The sequence below is a fragment of the Apteryx mantelli genome, chromosome 12 (assembly GCF_036417845.1).
Source record: "Apteryx mantelli isolate bAptMan1 chromosome 12, bAptMan1.hap1, whole genome shotgun sequence".
In the NCBI taxonomy this organism is placed as follows: Eukaryota; Metazoa; Chordata; class Aves; order Apterygiformes; family Apterygidae; genus Apteryx; species Apteryx mantelli.
In genome coordinates, this window is record NC_089989.1 from 4,074,871 (window position 1) to 4,093,095 (window position 18,225).

General features: G+C 36.1%; 1 protein-coding gene across 1 annotated transcript in view; it reads left to right on the forward strand.

Annotated features, from left to right (window-relative positions):
* Positions 1-17,639, forward strand: part of IL17RD (interleukin 17 receptor D) — a 74,375-nt gene extending 56,736 nt beyond the window's left edge. The window contains exons 5-14 of the mRNA XM_013955581.2: positions 1,503-1,621; positions 2,177-2,297; positions 3,312-3,356; positions 3,454-3,605; positions 4,808-4,873; positions 5,415-5,469; positions 6,416-6,526; positions 8,192-8,376; positions 10,981-11,917; positions 14,200-17,639. Coding sequence (XP_013811035.2) covers positions 1,503-1,621; positions 2,177-2,297; positions 3,312-3,356; positions 3,454-3,605; positions 4,808-4,873; positions 5,415-5,469; positions 6,416-6,526; positions 8,192-8,376; positions 10,981-11,917; positions 14,200-14,315 — 1,907 coding nt within the window. The 3' untranslated portion in view covers positions 14,316-17,639. The remainder of the gene's footprint in view (positions 1-1,502; positions 1,622-2,176; positions 2,298-3,311; positions 3,357-3,453; positions 3,606-4,807; positions 4,874-5,414; positions 5,470-6,415; positions 6,527-8,191; positions 8,377-10,980; positions 11,918-14,199) is intronic.
* Positions 17,640-18,225: the final 586 nt, after the last annotated feature.

The window sequence follows — 18,225 nt, forward strand, 5'->3', positions numbered from 1 at the left end:
AATAATGAAAATATTTGTTTATTGAATTTGATTGACATTTTAGGATATATCTGCATTTATTAAATCAAGCATTTTAGAAAGACAAGAAAAATTGTCAGAGTTTCTTTGTGACCTCCCAATATTAAATCATGTTTTCATAATTTTGTTTGATAACAGAAAATAATGATAAATTACGGGATTTTAAGAGAGTATGTGGAAATTACATTTAATGCTTTCAACTGCACAGTGTTGCTGAATTTGATAATCTACAGCTGCAGACTGCATGAATCAGATCTCTGTGGGAAACAAAGCTTGGTGTTCCCTCTTGTAATGATCAGAGGTTAATCCTTCGGAAAGAGTCAGGACAGAGCTGCTGTCAAGGCACCTGGGGTAACACAGAGACTGCACACATTCTCTTTCATGGTCTTCATGTTAGCACAAATAGAGTTTCTGTTCCATGGAATATTAAGAACACATTGGGCAACTTGTGGTCTCTCTCTAATACAAGATTATAAAACATAAAAAAAAACCCACCAACAACAAATCCTTAGTGAAACAAAAGAGGATCATGAAAGATTTAACACTTTTAATTTGACAAGCATACTATAAAGTTAATTATTTCATTTTGATTTATGTAGTATTTAGCTTACAAAGGCTGTGGCTTTGTCCTTGCTGAATATGTGTTCTGGCATATGTAATGGTGTTGAAAAGTTGTAATTAGATGGAGTAGTGGTAGTTAGTGTTGAGGAACTGGGCAGCGACTTTGATACCTGAGCCACAAAACTATCGCAGCCTAACGCCCCGACGTTGTCCTGTGGCATTCGCATCGCTGGGACACAGGGCAAGGAGGTGATGAAGTCACGCCGTGATGAGAACATTGAGAAGAAATGTTGAGGAACGGTGCTGAGTATCTGTTGCGTTAGAGTAACTTGAACGAAATGGGTGTAGTTCTGGCTTCACGTACAAGTAACTGGAAGTATTCACTCACTGGAATAAATTCCATTCCATTTAAGTCAGTTTTTCTGTTATCCTGTACTAGATCTTGTTCTATGCTAGAACTAAAGAAGTCCCAACAACTACTGTCACTTTAAACCAGTAGTCTCATAAATGATATAAATATGTTATAAAAGCGTATTTCTATGATACGCTAGCAAAATGTCGTATTATCTTGCTAATAATGGGAATGGGAGGTTACTGTAATGTGTTACTAAAGGTGCTGATGGAGGTAATGATTATTTCTGTTGCAGTGATACTTTGGAAGGCCCAGCTGGGGTGTGGGCCCCTCTGCTCTAAGTGTTGCACAAATATGTAGTAATTACAGCCTTTGCCAAAGACTGAATTCTAAGTAGACACGATAGAAAATGTGGGAAGAACTGACATACAACCCACAGGTATTAAAACACATTTCACAGGAATGGTAGGGATTATTTTTAAAGACAAATGAAGTATATTCAAATTACATAAAATATCATAGTATGCATTTTGAAATATTAGTCTTCTATTTAATGCCCTGCTGTTTGCAGGGATTGAATACCTAAAAGGATTTCGAGTAATACTTGAAGAGTTAAAATCAGAGGGAAGACAATGTCAGCAGATGGTTTTAAAAGATCCAAAGCAACTCAGCCCCGGTTTTAAGAAAACAGTAAGTGCTTTGTTTCAAGAAATGTTTCATTGTTGCTTGATTGTGCAAGTAGTCTTGAAATTGCTTATATGCTTTGCTTAAAAATGTCTGAATATAGGATATATAAAATATACCACGTACGTGTATTATATGTATATAGTATTATATTATCTCTCTATAGAATATATATATGTAAATATTCTTAAATAGATATATATTTAATGTGCTATTTACTGGAGAGCAGATTGCTTCCTAATAGTATCATTCTTTAAACTAATTACAATTGTTAATATGGGGTTAAATCTGTCCCCCTTCTGTAGAACCTTTCTGGAAGCTGGAACCGGTCATGAAATCATTTTGGGTGACGGTGCAGCACAGGTGTACGTCTGCGATAGTCCATATCCCACATCTGTGTGATGCTTCCTTGTGTCAACATGTAGTAGAGGGATAGGTCAAGGATTCTTAATGTATTAATTTCTGTTCATGCCTGCAAGACCGATGGGCTTGTTTTGAAAGAATACACTCTCTGTCACAATAATCGATTAAAAAATATGTTACAATCTTATCTTTTTGTAGGGAATGGAATCTCAGCCTTTTATAAATCTGAAATTTGAAACAGATTACTTTGTAAAGATTGTTCCTTTTCCTTCCATTAAAAATGAAAGTAATTACCACCCATTTTTCTTCCGAACGCGACGTAAGTACTGCATACAATATGGTATGACTTTAAATGAAATAAGAGTTTTGGTTAAGATAGTTATGGGCATCATCTTTAAAGTAAGATTCATACCCAGTCTGGGTGTTAAGCGGACTGAATTTGGATGCCAAATGTTAATCTGTGGTGTATGATAATCCATGTCATCCAACAACCAGAAGAAAAGTCTCAGGTCAGGCCTGAGACCGGCTCAGGTCTGCCTACAGCAGGACTGCTCCCATGTTTCTTGGAAAGTTCAGCCCATAGAGATGGTTCACCCTCTTCCTTCCCCTTGCTGAACATTGTGAATAAGCTCAGGTTGTTTTTGTTTTTGAGATCACAGTTTCAAAAATGGATATCTAGAGATAGATGAGTACACATAGAAATAGATAGCAACATATCAAATTGAATTTCTCAAAATTACTGAGCAATTAGCAACTACAATGAGAGAGAGGAAGAAAGGAAGGGAAGGGAAAGGAAAAGGAGCTTGAAGAACATCCTGAATATAGGTGCTTAAATAGTATGATGAAAATCTAACCGTAGGCATACCTTTAGGTGAAAAGTTGGCATTTGTTCTGCTTGCATTTTTTTGCTCTATAAAATTTTCTTAAAATATTTTCAAGCCTGTCTGTTGATGCTGACAAAAGTAACGTTTGTCCTAGTAATAACGTACTTACTTTGAGTAAATGTATTTGTTAAGACCAATTTTGACTTCTTTCTCCCTTGCTGAGCTGTGCCTGGTGCAGTCCATTTTATGTCACTAAGGCATTTACTGTCACTAAGGCAAACAAATGACCTTGTATTTCTCATATAAAGATGAGAAGGGACTTGAACTATAACAAAGAAGCTGAGTTTGCTAAATATGTTTACTTCACCCATTTTAGTGGCTGGAGAAGAAATGGGAGCGTTATCTTCAAAATGATGAAGTAGCTTCCTTTCTTGCCCCCTTTCTTTTCCTGTTTGTGTAGCATTGCATTTGAGTACTGTATCATTGATAATTTTTGTGTATATTTGTAGCATGTGAATTGTTGCTACAGCCAGAAAACCTTGTCTGCAAACCTTGTAAGTAAAATGTCATACTTTCCATATATTTATCTTACAAAAAAGTTATTCTTCTTGAAAGAGTCGTTTGTCAATTCATGAATATCTCCTCTGACAGACTGGAAGCCAAGGAATCTGAATGTTACCCAGCAAGGCTTTAACATGCAAGTGTCCTTTGATCATGCACCGCACAACTTTGGGTTTAGATATTACTTTCTTCACTACAAACTTAAGCATGAAGGACCATTTAAGCAGAAGACCTGCAAACAGGTACATCACTGAGTTTTGCCGCTCTTAAAAGCACAAAACCCATTAACATAAATGTTCTAAGGTTTTACAGAAACTTTAAAAAGTTAATATAATTTAGAATTCTGTCAGTTTTAAAACTTTAAGCTACTTGGTTATTATTTATGTAAGAAATATTTGTATTGTGATAGGACTTACCAGCCAAAGCCAGGCTTGAGGTGTCCATTAGTGCTGGATACTACAAGCAAATGGGAGGACACTGTTCTCCCTCTTGAAGACCCTACTGCTAATTAGTACTTTAAACTGTAGTTTTATTATGTTTGCAATAAATATTCTTTCTTATTTTGTGCTTGCATCTTTGCACTGAATTTCACCACTTTACCCAACTAAGATGATATCACAAGACAGCTCATTTTTAGTATGTCCATGGAGTTAGGCTGTCTGTGCTGAGTGTGGAAGTTACTAAGTGGTTTCTCTGGTCTTAATCTATTTCTTATCACAGACAACGGGAGCTGGGGAAGAATTCAGAAGTGTCAGACTTTGGGATCCATTCCTCATTGTCCTATAACCTTATAAAAACACATCAGTTGTAAAAATGTGTGCAGAACTAAAATACTGGAAATTGCATTGATCTCCCACTGATGTCACTCACAAAACAAATATGGAATGAGAGGAATTGCCCTTCTCTATGTTTAAAGTTTGTTAACCAAGGCTGCATTCAGATCTGAGACCATTAATTAAAATCTACTTGTGCTACTGTGTCTATCAGTCTGAAGTATAAAACTAAATCTGTACGTGAATTCAGAAAAACCTTACAGTGATTCTTCACGGCAGTGTGCTTAGGTCTTATTATGGGAGCTGCAATTTGCTGTATTGTTTCCCATAACTTTGCTGTTATTTCCCATGAATTGGTGGCTAGTTTGTTCTCAGTGGTCAACCCTTGATCCTAAGTCTCTGAAGGCTAGGGAGCTTCAGGGCATAGTGCAGAGTTTATGTATTAGACCAAAGCTTTAAGTCTTTTGAATAATCAGTCGTATTTGAGTTGTGCAGGCAGAGGATTGTAGTCCTGGGATATTTGAATAGAGAAACTTAGTTTTGCTGGTGTAAGGTGTCCTGGTACAGGAGGGCAGTGTACATTTCTAACGCAGTAACAAAGTGAATGTGTTTGCTATTGGGTTTTGAAAGTATGTGAGTTGCTTTCAAAACGTTCTCTTCCTTTTGTATAGGAGCAAAACACAGACACTACAAGTTGCATTCTTCAGAATGTATCTCCAGGGGATTATATAATTGAGGTAATATTTACAAATAATAATTTATACAACAGCTAATTAAGTATGTTAATGAGAGATTAATTGAAATCAACATTCTTCTAAGCCAAAATATTTGATAAAATTGGACTTTAGGCATCACTAATGAAGTAAATTGGGCAAATAAATAGATTGTTCTTTCCCTTTCCATAGCTTTGTTTCCCTGAGCATATAGCACCTTCATCTGGGCCTTCAAATGAAATTGTGGGCCTGGATTATTCTTGGACTTTGATTCTTAACTGGAATTAAAAGCTGTTTGTTTCTTTTGATGTTGATGATGTGTGAATGCTGAAAGTTAAATATCACGATATAAGAAGGCAATTAAAAATAAATTATGTACCAACAAGGAAAAATGCCTTCATTAGTTACTAGTTTTGAGTGCTCTTTAATTATAACTTTTTGAACAATAATTTTCTTCACATTTGGTACTGAATGCTGTTACAGTTGTTTACATATGCAGAAAATTATTTTTTCACAAATTAAATAAAATTTCCACAAAATAAAATTCAACTTTTACTTTTCAAAGCTGTTGGATGACACTAATACAACAAGGAAAACCATGCATTATGCACTCAAACCAGGTATGATTTTTTTTTTAACAGTATACATTATTTATTTAGATTCAATTTTAATTATGTTGGAAATAAATGTTGGTTTGACACATGCCTGTTTGCCACAGTCAAGACTATTGAGGCTTAGCTATACTTTTAAATGCAGTTCTGTGATCTTTTGATTTAATGAAGAAAGAGTACTCATGCACACTCATGCATGCACGTCTACATATTTATACATTTATATTTAGTGCAGTTTAGATCAATATACAGTTGGAAATCTTTGTGAGAAAGTCACTTTTATTGTATATGTGGATATGTCATAGTCTGTATCTTAATTGCATGCAAGTGATGCATGCAGTTGCGTGGAAATAATGTAATGAAGCTATGAGAGCAGCCTAAGCCTAACCTGACTGCAAACCTCGGCATGGAAATGAAATTTAGCAGTCAGGAAAACCTGTCAGGTGAATGCTCAGCGTCTCTCTATAGCAGACCAGTTACTGAGAACCTAAATAAGGATTTCAAAAGGTAATGTAGAAACGTAGCCAGAGTTGAAGGCAGTGTACAAGATGGGTTGATTTCTAATACATGTTGATACTCTGTGCAGAAGACAGTGCTTTCTAAGTGGCTAGTCCAATACCCTAGAACAGAAATCCAACAGGACCAAATGATTATTGGATATCTCGTCAGAACGATATACTTCACGTAAAGTTCTTCTCATGGGGGGGGAAGTATGAGTGGGAATACAGCACTTGTTCCTTATGCTAGTCGCTCTAATGCTGTAGTGATGAGGGCAAACAACATAAAACCTGTTTAAAGTGAAGCAGAGCATGATGATGATTGCTTCTACTGTATATTTGAGAATTAACAGATAATAGTTTGCTGCAGCAGTTTTCCATTCCCAGTGTGAAGATACGATTAAATAATGCTAACCTAGATTATTTACATATGGCTATTTCTGCTTTATTTTTCAAAGTACATTCTCCATGGGCTGGACCGATAAGGGCTATTGCTATTACGGTCCCCTTAGTCGTCATTTCAGCATTTGCAACGCTTTTCACAGTGATGTGCCGCAAGAAACAGCAAGGTAGAGTGTTTATTCAATATAGAGTTCCACTTAAAGGAGCATTTTTGCGCCCAGTCATGTCCTAACTAATAGATTTGCTCCAGAAATACCTTTATCTGAAGAGCTTTCTTCTTCACCTTTCTTCCCTTCTCACAGCTTTTTCATGTGTTGAAACTTGTAGCAAACCCTTAATCCTGTGCTTGATGGTAATTTCTTGGCATAGACAGTATTATATCACAAATCAAGACTTCACTGCACAAAGGAGAGAATAGAAGAGTTGTTGGGGAATATTTTTGGTTTGGGGTTTCTTTTGAAAAATGCCGATCTGTGAAAGTACTGCATGACCACACAGAATACAAACAGTTCTCTAAGTTGATATATTTTCAACATTCCCTCATTTCATGCAGAAATGTTTAGTTCATATTTATTTTAAACCAGAAAGAAAGTAAAACCATATATGGGATACCAATATAGTTCTCGGCACTGTCTGGAATGTTACCTCTATCTATTATTCCAGACTTGCTCACTTTCCTGGAAGTTGCCTTTAAACTTCATCCTAAGCCTTCTCCCTAAATTTATTCTTCCTAAGACTTGCTTGCAGATGTTTCTCTAAATTAGATTCCATCTTTCTCTGCAGATTTCTCCCTCCTCTGTGTCCAGGAGCTGGCAAGCCACACTTGTTACATTGAGATGTTAAAAATCAATTGGCATTTTTTTTGTAACATCTTGGGAATTGTGCAGTTTCATGAATATGGAAAAAGAGATTACATTCCCCAAACCTCACATGTCTGTATTCTCCATCTGAATTTTGGAAATGAGGTATACTGCAAGTGCTGTATGCCATCTGGGTTAAATCCTTTTACCTTCTGCTCTTCTGTGGCTATCCCCTAGCTCACAGCTAGCACAGTTCCAAAAAAAAAACCAAAAAAAACCCAGACAACCACTGAGGATTTGTCTACAGAGAGAATTGTTCCAGAATAGTTATTCATGATGAATCGTTCTAAAATAAATCCCTAGATGGATGCTTGTATTTTGAGATACTCATGCTTTATTCCAAATTAGTTTAATCAACTATAGAACTAGATTGAATTATTTTGGCATAAGGCACTTATGTTCTGGCATAAAAGCATCCATACAAAGGAAGAAGCACAAATAGCTATTTTGATTTAAATTAATCCTATCTCAATTCAAGTTAATGTCAAATTAATGTTGAAAAATGTACATGTATACCAGAGAATTACTACATAATATTCTGAAGGTATGTGTGTTTCTGCAAGTTAGTATTCTTACTTTGCTTGTGTCACTGCTTTAAAAAAGAGACTCTTTGTTACGCAGGAAACTTGATAACAATACATCTTTAAGGCTGACAGTTTTTGAACAGAAAGATGATGATCGTTAAAGCTGGATAGAGGTGGAACAACCTCATTCTATTTATAAAACAAACCATTCCTGAGAGTGTTCTGAGTAGTACGGTAATAACTGCACATCTCACTTTCCAAGTATGCTCCACATATGTTGCAGCTCAGAAGCTGGGAAATAGAGGGTGGCGCAACTTACACTTTTCAGGATGGGGAATAAAAGGAATATCTTTTGAATAAAATCTTTACTGTATGTTTAAGTAATGAGCCAAAAAAAGGTTAAAAAATTTGATCTTTTATGGTGTGAACTCTCTTTCTTCCAATTTAGAAAATATATATTCCCATCTAGATGAGGAGAGCTCAGAATCTTCAGCGTATGCCGCAGTGCTCCATGTGGAAAGACTTCGTCCCCGGCCAAAAGTGTTCATCTGCTATTCCAGTAAAGATTGCCAGAAACACATTAATGTCATCCAATGCTTTGCCTATTTTCTTCAGGACTTTTGTGGCTGTGAGGTAAACTCAACATTTCTTCTCTAAACGAGTTGCCTTAATTAAAACAGTATCCCCAAAAACTCATAATAATGTGTGTTTGAAAATGGAATATGTCAGTCTCACCTTTCCACAGCGAATAATTTTCATTATCCTCCTACATATTGCCTACATAAATTTTCTTCACTTAGGGAAAGGAACAAACCACAGCCTGCATGAGACAGAACTGTGGAAAACGTATACTGCATTGATTCCAGGACTCTCATTTGGTCAAATTCGGCTTGTTTTGTATTAACTGCTTGTTCTGCTTAGTAGGTCTGGTGTCTTTATAGTCTGCGGTCACAAAGAGATATTATAGTCTACCTCATCTATTTCAGTATTCCTAAAATACCTTTTGTACTGTAACTTCAAAGTGGTGATACCAGACATGAACACTTGAATCTATCAAAAATACTGTTTGCACAGGAAAATCTACCTAATTAGGATTAATTGTTGCCATTCTGTATTGTTATTGCTGAATGTTTTACTTCCCTCTCTGTTCCTTTGCTGCTGTAAAATCAGCATCTTTTTACTTGTTTTTGATTCAAAGCTATGAGAGAGACATCAAAATTCCTACTTGAAAGACTAGGCTCAGAATCTCACTGCTTTCTTAAATACAATCAAAATGTGGGAGGTCATTCACTTTTCACTTGTAAAAAGGCAAGACAGTTATTAGCTTATTTTTGTTGCATTTTAATTCTGCCACTGTGATTCTCTATGCATGAATCAAAAATGTTTTCTCAATTATACAACAAGCCTGACCCCTACTGGCTACACACATTAGACAAAATAATGGATGCATCGCTTATTTGGGGGTACTCACAAATTTATTTATATGCTTAAAATGGTTCAGGTAAGGTATTTTATAAGTAATTTCCTTGAATACCCTTTTTTGTTATGTACTTTAGCACTCCCACACCAGACCTCTTTGGAATAGTGTTAAGGTGAGCTGTTACCACTATACATATGTACCATGGAACATATGGTATGAGGCATCATTTATGTTTATGATTATATAAATAAATTATTAACAACATCTACATAAGGGAATAATGTGTGCTATTGTTAAAGCTAGTAGGGTTTAATATAAAAAGCGAAGCTCAGTGTATAACAGAAAAGGTATATTTGGCATATAGGATCAGACTATAGTCTTGTAAAGACAAAAGCAATAGCATTTAATAGACACTTAAAATAATAACTTGACCATACTAAAACTCCTTTTTCGTGGACAGGAGTTCAGACAGCATTTTGAAAAACAGAAACAAATATCTTAGTCACAGAAGCAAAATTGCCTGTATTATACCTTTATTGGCGCAGCTCATGAGCGGCTGTAAAATGACCTTTTCCTCCCCATGCACGTTTATTTCCTTCCTGTACCTGACTCTGCCACAGCAGTTTTCATGAATTCTGTGTTCTAGGCACTAAGCTGTTCTGTGTCTTCTGACATGACAAAGTTTTCCGCTCTGTTATGAGATAGATAACAGAGAAGAAAATTAGTATTTTGTTCTCTAGAAGAGTGCTAGGTTTTGGAAGTGGTTTTGGTTTTGCTGCGTGTCCATTCTGAAAGTGCTTTGCTTCCGTTCTGCTTGTTTATTCTACTACTCGTTCTTTCTCGCAGGAGGTAAAGCACGGTGCCCTTTATCTTGGTGGGCACAAGCATTTCAGACCACGCAGAGTATTCAAAAAATTTGACAAAGTAAAAAACCCAACTCTTATGATAAAATTTTAGAGCCTTCTTATCACAGATGAGCTACTCTTTTGCATCCTACCTGAAAGGACTTGTTGTTATAAGCACTAATCATCTTTGCATCTAGACACGAAAATTCTTGGCACCAGAGTTCATTAATGTGCAAAAAATGATAAAAACGTGTATTTTCATTACATTCAGCATGTTAAGGACCAAAGCATACAATAGTTAAATTGTATGAGGCAGGCACAGTATATTATTTATTGCAGTTTGATGATATTTAATTTGATCAGATACTATTTACCCATCAGGTATTAAGCTAATTTACTTGGTCCACCTGCATTTTCTATGCTCTTTTTATTCCCCTAAGAAATATTGCCATATACCAAAACCATAGCATTTTTTAAAGTGCCCACACAGTTTACATTCAATTATTTGGCCTTGCACTATTATTTGTTGATTCAATGAGTTTATAAATAACACAGGTAGAATTAGGTAGGTTTCTCTTTAAATAATAAATAAGCAGCAAAATAGGTTCATATAGTAGCTAACATTCTTGTAAACAATCTGGAAGGTTTTCTGTTTTATCTTAGTAGTCATGGACTTCTTACCCCAGTGAAATATTCAGCCCACAGGCAAAATTTAGATTGAATGTGAGGCCTTCCTTATTTCGATGAGTAGTTATTGACATAGTTAATAGCACTGGTTCTAGTTTTTCCACTTCAGTGCTACATTAACTATTACTTATTTCTGTTTTAAAACAGTTTACATTTGCATCAGGGACAAGTTATAGCTAGACTCAGTGCTAACTCTGAATTGTCCTATAAGTAAAAGCTGGCTCACTGAGATTATATCTAACCATATAATCTAAATATCAACCAATATGTTCTTTTCTTTTCCAGGTGGCTCTAGATTTATGGGAAGATCTAAAAATTTGTAAGGAAGAGCAGAAAGAGTGGCTTATTAAAAAAATAAATGAGTCCCAATTTATCATCATTGTGTGTTCCAAGGGAATGAAATATTTTGTTGAAAAAAAGAACTGGAAACACAGAGGGGTGACCAAAGATGCAGGCAGAGGAGAACTCTTCCTGTTTGCTGTGTCAGCTGTTGCGGAGAAGCTTCGTCAGGCAAAGCAGAATTCAAATGACCTCTGCAAGTTCATTGCAGTCTACTTTGATTACTCCTGTGAAGGAGACATCCCTGGTATTCTGGATCTAAGTACGAAATACAAACTCATGGATGATCTCCCTCAGCTTTATTCACATTTACACTCCAGAGATCTTAGCCTACAGGATTCAGAGCGGTTTCCTGTGAACATTAGTAAAAGGAATTATTTCAGGAGCAAATCTGGACGGTCCCTTTATGTTGCTATTTGCAATATGCATCAGTTCATTGATCAGGAACCAGATTGGTTTGAGAAACAGTTTATTCCTTTTCCTCCATCTCCTTTACATTACTCAGAGCCTGTCATGGAAAAATTTGACTCAGGCTTGGTTTTAAATGACTTAGTGAGTAAACAGATGACGGATGGTGATTTTTACCTGAAAACAGATGGAAATATTATTTCAGCTGTAAATTCAGACTCTCACTGTATAATTCAGCACTTAAACCTTGGAGAAGATATAGAAACTCAGGACATTCAAGGTGGCAACTCTGTTCTTCAGCCGTTGTTACATGTTGTTAAAGCTTCCAATCTTACAGATATGCCTCGAGATTCTGGAATCTATGATTCGTCTGTTCCTTCATCTGAATTATCTTTACCTTTAATGGAAGGACTGTTGACAGACCAAATTGAAACATCTTCCATTACAGAAAGTGTTTCTTCATCGTCAGGTTTAGGTGAGATGCATCAGCCTCTTTTAAAATTGTATTTAATTGTTGTGGGCATATTTCTACCATCTCAGAATACTTAAGATACTATGTAAGGAGCCATATAAAAAGATGCAGAGGATGGTAGGCATTACGTACAGAAGGTCAAAAAAGATAGGTTTTCAGTAACTTTAGACAAATTCATCTTCCCTTTAACTGATTATGGGGAGGGGATCCTTGGCTAAATAAGATTTCTTAAAATTCTATTAATAAGTCACATTTCATTAGTTGACCTAAATACTGGAGAGACTGCCTCTTTCTTCCAACGACTTCTTGGCAGCTGGGATACTCGGGTGACAGCTGTGTGATCGGATTGGGAGAGTAATATGGTGAAGCATTCTTACTGAAAGGCCGGAAGTCTAAAACTGGCATCCTATTTTGGTGCAACACGTAGTAGAGCCTTAAGGATATAGTCTGCACCGTGGTTAACTCTGGGTTCAGAATCACGTTAGGCTTCTCATTGGATATGGGGATGGGAGGAATGAACAAAAGGGGTTCAGTGGAGGAATGTAAATGCTCTGAAGACACTCTCCAAAATAGATACCCAGATTAGATGCCTGCAGTCAGATGGTGTAAGTATTCCCTTAGATAAACAGCTGATCTGACTTTACTCATTGCAACACAGTGAGCTGGCATCACAACTAGGGCAAGAAGGAATGTTCCGGCAATTGTATTTATAGTTATCAAAATGCCGTTTGCTGAGATCTCCCCTAAGCAGCTACAACAGGTGAATATTGCACTTTGGAGATGTGTTGTTATGCTTTCTTGAATTAATACTAACAGAGCGAGCTGTCTTTCTAGTCTTTTTCTCTTTCCTAAATGGATCTTTTTTTGATTATTCGAGTAATTAATAAGTAATTTTTGATGCCAGAATGATCTTAGGGAGGGAATAGATAGAAATTGATAGATATAGCATCTACTCTCTATGAGAAAATAAATAAAATCTGTTTGTTTGTTTGTTTTCCATGTGGAAAAAGTGTAGTTTTAGTGATTTAATTCCATAAGCAACAAACACCCTGTTATTGTTTCAAAATTCATATTATATTAATTTCCTCCCTCATCTTCTAACTCAGCCTTTTCTTGTAGCTGTGGGAAAATATACAGACTATATCTGTAAGGTTCGAGTATGTGTTGGACAAAAGCAGGATGTCAGTTTTAGATCTGTGGCCTCCCTGTAAGACTGCTTTACCAGTATCCCCTCCCGCTTCGGCCACAGAACTGGCAGCTGAGTATCCCAGCTGCCAAGGAGGCCCTGGAAGAAAGAGGCAGTTTCTCAAGCAATTTATTCTCAAGTCACGTACCTACTTGTTAACATATTTCAGCTATAGAAATTAAAAAATATTACACTAGCTGGTAGAGGTGAACCTTAACATTGATGCTCCAACGGTCAGAGAAACCAAAAGCAACTGCTGCCGTTTTCCCAGTTTCCCAGTTCCATTTTTTCCAGCACCACCCTGACCTTTTTGGACTGTCTTGTTCGAACCTGCGCTCACCCAAATCACAGTCCTAATTAGGTACTGGGTACAAAAGAGACAGTATCTAGAACTGCGCATCATCTGCCTGTTAAATTGCAACCCATTAAATCTTTTTACTGTCGCAGTTATACAAAATAGTGATACCCCTAACATTTATATCCCTAATAACGAAATGAATAAATAAAATTTGGTAGCTTATATTCTTGTTCTAAGAAATGGATGTGTCCAAATTATTGCTTTGAATTCACAGTGTAAAATACCATTTATGTTCTGGCTACCCATTTTTCATCTATTACCTGGTCATAACAGACAGGAATAGTTCTGTCGTTTAGCAATGAGTATACACATCTCGGGGTAGGTCTTTCCTTTTCTCTTTGCAGGACAGTTTGCTTTCCTATTTTGAATTAAACTAATAAATCATATAATTTGTAACATTATCTTTCAGTGCAGTTCATATACAGACTACTGCTCCACAAAGAGAAGATTTTCAAAGAGATCATCAAATTAGGCACAATCCACTCAAGTTCAAATCAGTATAACACTGAGGAAGTCCCAACACTCAGATCGGTCCATTTACTAGCAGGGTTTTCTGCAAGTAGTCCTGTTTGAGGAGAAAACTCCTATTAATTCTTTAGATAAGGAGTTCAGCTTTAGGAATAAGGCACTGTGGCACAGAGGCTTTTCACGAGTTTTCCTTTGCATTGTTTCTAGAATGTTGAACAAATTAAAAATTAATTTTCAAAGTAATCAACCTGGTTTCTTTTTTTTCTTTTGTAGGGGAAGAAGAACCTCCTGTAATCACTGCCACAAAATTCTTAGTGCCTGGAATATATAAAGCAGAACTTCATTGCCATATCCATGCTGATGAACTGCAGGCAATTGCACCTTTGTAATACGTTACAACATTGTTATGCATTGCCACTTTATCAACAGCCTCTGTTTGTGCTTTAACTGCCGCACCATCCCAGCACTAAACCTACTTGAAGGAACAAATATTCCCTGAAGATGATTTGCTATTCCGAAGGGATTTTTATGGCCAGTAAACTTGAACCTGTCAGTCTTTATTATATCAAGTCTTTCGTGACATGAAAAATGCAGCATGGAAAAATAGTTGAAAATATACTTCAAAATCATTCCTACTTCTAACTTAAATTTGGTGATCATGTTACGCTGTTTACAGATGCTACAATCAAAAATCGCTTTTTTTCTAGAAATAATCTTGCAATTGGACAGAATATTGCTTGGACCATTAAGTCTTAGTAAATTTTGTTGTTCAGGCTCTGGTTTTAAGTGCTGACATACTTGATGGCAGGATTAGTTTAGTGAATGAGCAGCAAGGTGTTTTTCAGAATCAACATAAAATGCCAAAGGTGAGATCACATGATTCTCCATCAGGAGAATTCTAGGTCTTTTAGAAATATTTGAGCTCCTTCCCTCACACTCTCCTCTCTCTTTCCTAAATGTTAACATGTCTCAGACTTTAATTTCAGATAAGAGCATTTTTTCCTCTTCAGCACGATTCTCTTTTCTCCATAATCTGGCTATGGTGACTCATAAAAAATAACATATTGAGTCTGAAAATATCAAATTTTCAATAGAAAAAAAATCATATATGTGCTGACTGAGTGATACCATGGAAACTAAGTTTCCTATTTTCTTCCTGGAAGGGTTGATATGAAGAATACTTCAAAGAGATGGGAGAAGGAACACCAAATTTCATACACGTTCAGGACATCATTCTGCCTTTGTTCAGCTTGAGAGGAGTGTGCTGTGGGGGGAATTTCTGTTATCCTTCAAGGACATGCTGCTACAAATTCATCTGGGGTGAAACACGCTAAGACAAGCAGTTAACCTACATAAGTACTCCAGTTCATGTTGATCAACCACTAAACAGAAGCCTATGAGTTACTTTGAAGTTCCAGTACTTACCGTTACTTAGTGATTAAGATAGTATAATATTACTAGTGTTATATTAACAAAAAGTGCTAAAAATACAATTGGTCTTGTTTATCTAAAGAGAGGGAGCGGGAAAGTGCATTCTTCTGCAGTGACGGTGTAGGTATATCCTCATCCAAAGCATCACCGCTGTTTCCAAAGAGTAACTTCATCAGTAAAACTCAGCTGTATAACTGCAATTCTAGGCACTGTTTTAACATATATGGTAATAGCAAATAATAAAAGACACCTTATCGGTGTGCCTTTGCTAAGTTTGTTCATGGAGTCAGATTCTGTCCCTTGTTTCATCTGTCCGCAGGTTCCCCTAACAGGAGGTTACTTTAGAAGTATATCAGAACTCAAGCGCCTCAACTATGCTCTCCATTTTGGTGGACTAGAATTAAGACGTTATTAATTGTTGCATTGTATTATCCATTTTAATAGTATGAGCTAGAACTATTAAACCAGTGATGATTTTCTTCCTGCAGTAATTTTAGCTCTCCACTGCTGTCAAATCATTTTTTTGGCAGGGAGGAAAAAAAAAAAAAACAAAAAGCAGGCCGCCCCTCAGTTCTGTGTGCATGTATGTGAATTGTTATTTTGGGCTTCTGACTTGTTCCTCATTGAGTCATTTTAAAAGCCGTTGGTTTTTTTGGTCAGTTTATATTTAATCATATGAATGTCCAAACAAGAGATTCTCTCTTGAAATTGCTGTTGTCACGGATGCATTAAGAAAGGTCTGCACAACTTTCAAGCATAAAAACGTAATATTAATTTGAGTGTAGCCATTGATGGCAGAACTCCAGCATACTTTGCAATTGTAATACAGAATTATGCTATGATGAGGTAGATGCACGTGTCAGATTTGGAAGGCCACGTTCATTAGCGTGATGTTCTTTACTGTCCCTGTTTCCTGAATTTGAAAGAACAGTAACTGGAAAACTATAAACTCACAATATCTAAGTAAGTTTAGGTAATTCTTACTACACAGTAAATTATCTGTGCCTTCAATAATGCTTTTGTTATACTGTGCCTTGAGCTATACTGGAAGCTTCATGTTTTTCTGTTCTTTAAAGTTGAAAAATACCAGGGTCAAACAAGGCAGAATAATTTACAGGTAAACGCTCCTCTACTAAATCCAGCTGTGTAGGATCTTGATTCAGTGCAATTTTTGCAGTTTTACTAGAGAAAGAGTTTGGATCAATGAAACAAGCAGAAAGTTTACACAAGTTGAGTGCGAGGGAGCTGCTGTCCACAGAAATGCCAAAGCTGCAACACGGAAGGACAAGGAGGTAGTTTCTTAGCAATTAGATGGTGACGGTAATGCTGCTTTCCTCAGTGGAAAGTCCCAGCTCACGTACTCTTATTTTATGCTCAGCTAAAAATCAGGAAGAGCTCCTGGTTCTGTTAAATTCAGTAGTAAAATTTATATTATTTAATAGGATTAGTATTTCCTTTTGAGCTCTAAGGAAGCTCAGTTTCAAAGATGGGCAAAGAATCACTTGCTACTAATGATTTTATTTTTATTTTTTTAAAAATTTGCAGTACAATCCTGCAAATTGTTGTGTAATTATGAAAAGTCTATGCAGATGCCAACCAAATACATTGTAGAGGAAAAAAGAAAATGAAGAATTCCTTCTTAGTATAAGGTGGAAACAGCATATTATACATCTTTGGAAAAAAAGCATATAATTAATTGAAAATTTAGAGTAGGATAAGCCCAGACTTTTTAAAAATGCACAGAACTGAGAAAAGTAATGCTTATCTGATTTAGTAATAATTTTTTTATAAAGCCACAATGCTTTATAAAATTAGAAATATATTATGTGTATTGAGAGTAAGGAAGGGCATAGTACTGAATTTGCAAGAATTCTGTTTTTTCTCACCCACAAGAATACCAGCAGAAGTCCTTGTAAAAATATTTTTTAAAAGAAATATTTTAATACACATTTTAGAGGTTAGCTTACTACTATTTTCAAGCATTAGTAAACTCTAAACAGAATGTAAATGGTAAAAGGATCCCTTTAATTACTACTAGATTCAAGTGTGTGGACATGTGATTGTTTGGATGTTTCAAAAATGTTTTCTGGGAGGGTGGAAAAAACATCAGAAAGCTAAAGGTGCAAGACATATATATTCAACATTTTGAATGATAGATATAGCTGTTACCATAATTTGTACCTGTACTGTTGAAAATAGAATGCAGCTGATATTTGCAGAAATAAAATTTTTATACTACAATTTAGAAATATCAGAATAAAACATTTTTGTTTGGTTTCTTTCACTGAGCTTTTCTTAGTAGTATTAGAAGACTAAGCTTGAGAGTTCATTTGCATTCTTATTTTATCCAGAACAGCGCAGTTATGCATACCGCACAAATAACCGGGCTCTAACCGCTATTCATACCTGACATCTAGAAGTGACATTGCTATACTGATGGATTAATATAATCAAGCAACTGAAAGAAACTGTAATTGTCTAAAAATTCTGTGCTGGACAGACTGGGTCTGATTGGTTTTTTGAAAATAAGACTACCCTAATATGACTTTATATGATTATTTTCCCTCTGTCCTCCTTGAACATCTGCTAGCAGCACATGGTCCTGCGTGTCAGGTGAAACCTTCCCGTACTGGCTACCTGGACTGCGTGGCTTCGTCAGAGAAGAAGTGGCGATAGTTACACGAGGTTTCTATGTCCTTTTTTTCCCATTCAAATTGATTTCAAAGCACTGTTCCAGTCAATGAATCCTGCAAACTGTATTGCCAGGGATAAGCCTTGAAAGCACTCATACTCCCAATGTTACTAAAGCAAATGCAGTTTTTTGGAATGGCCTCGTAGTTTGACACCATCAAGCTTAGACGACAATAG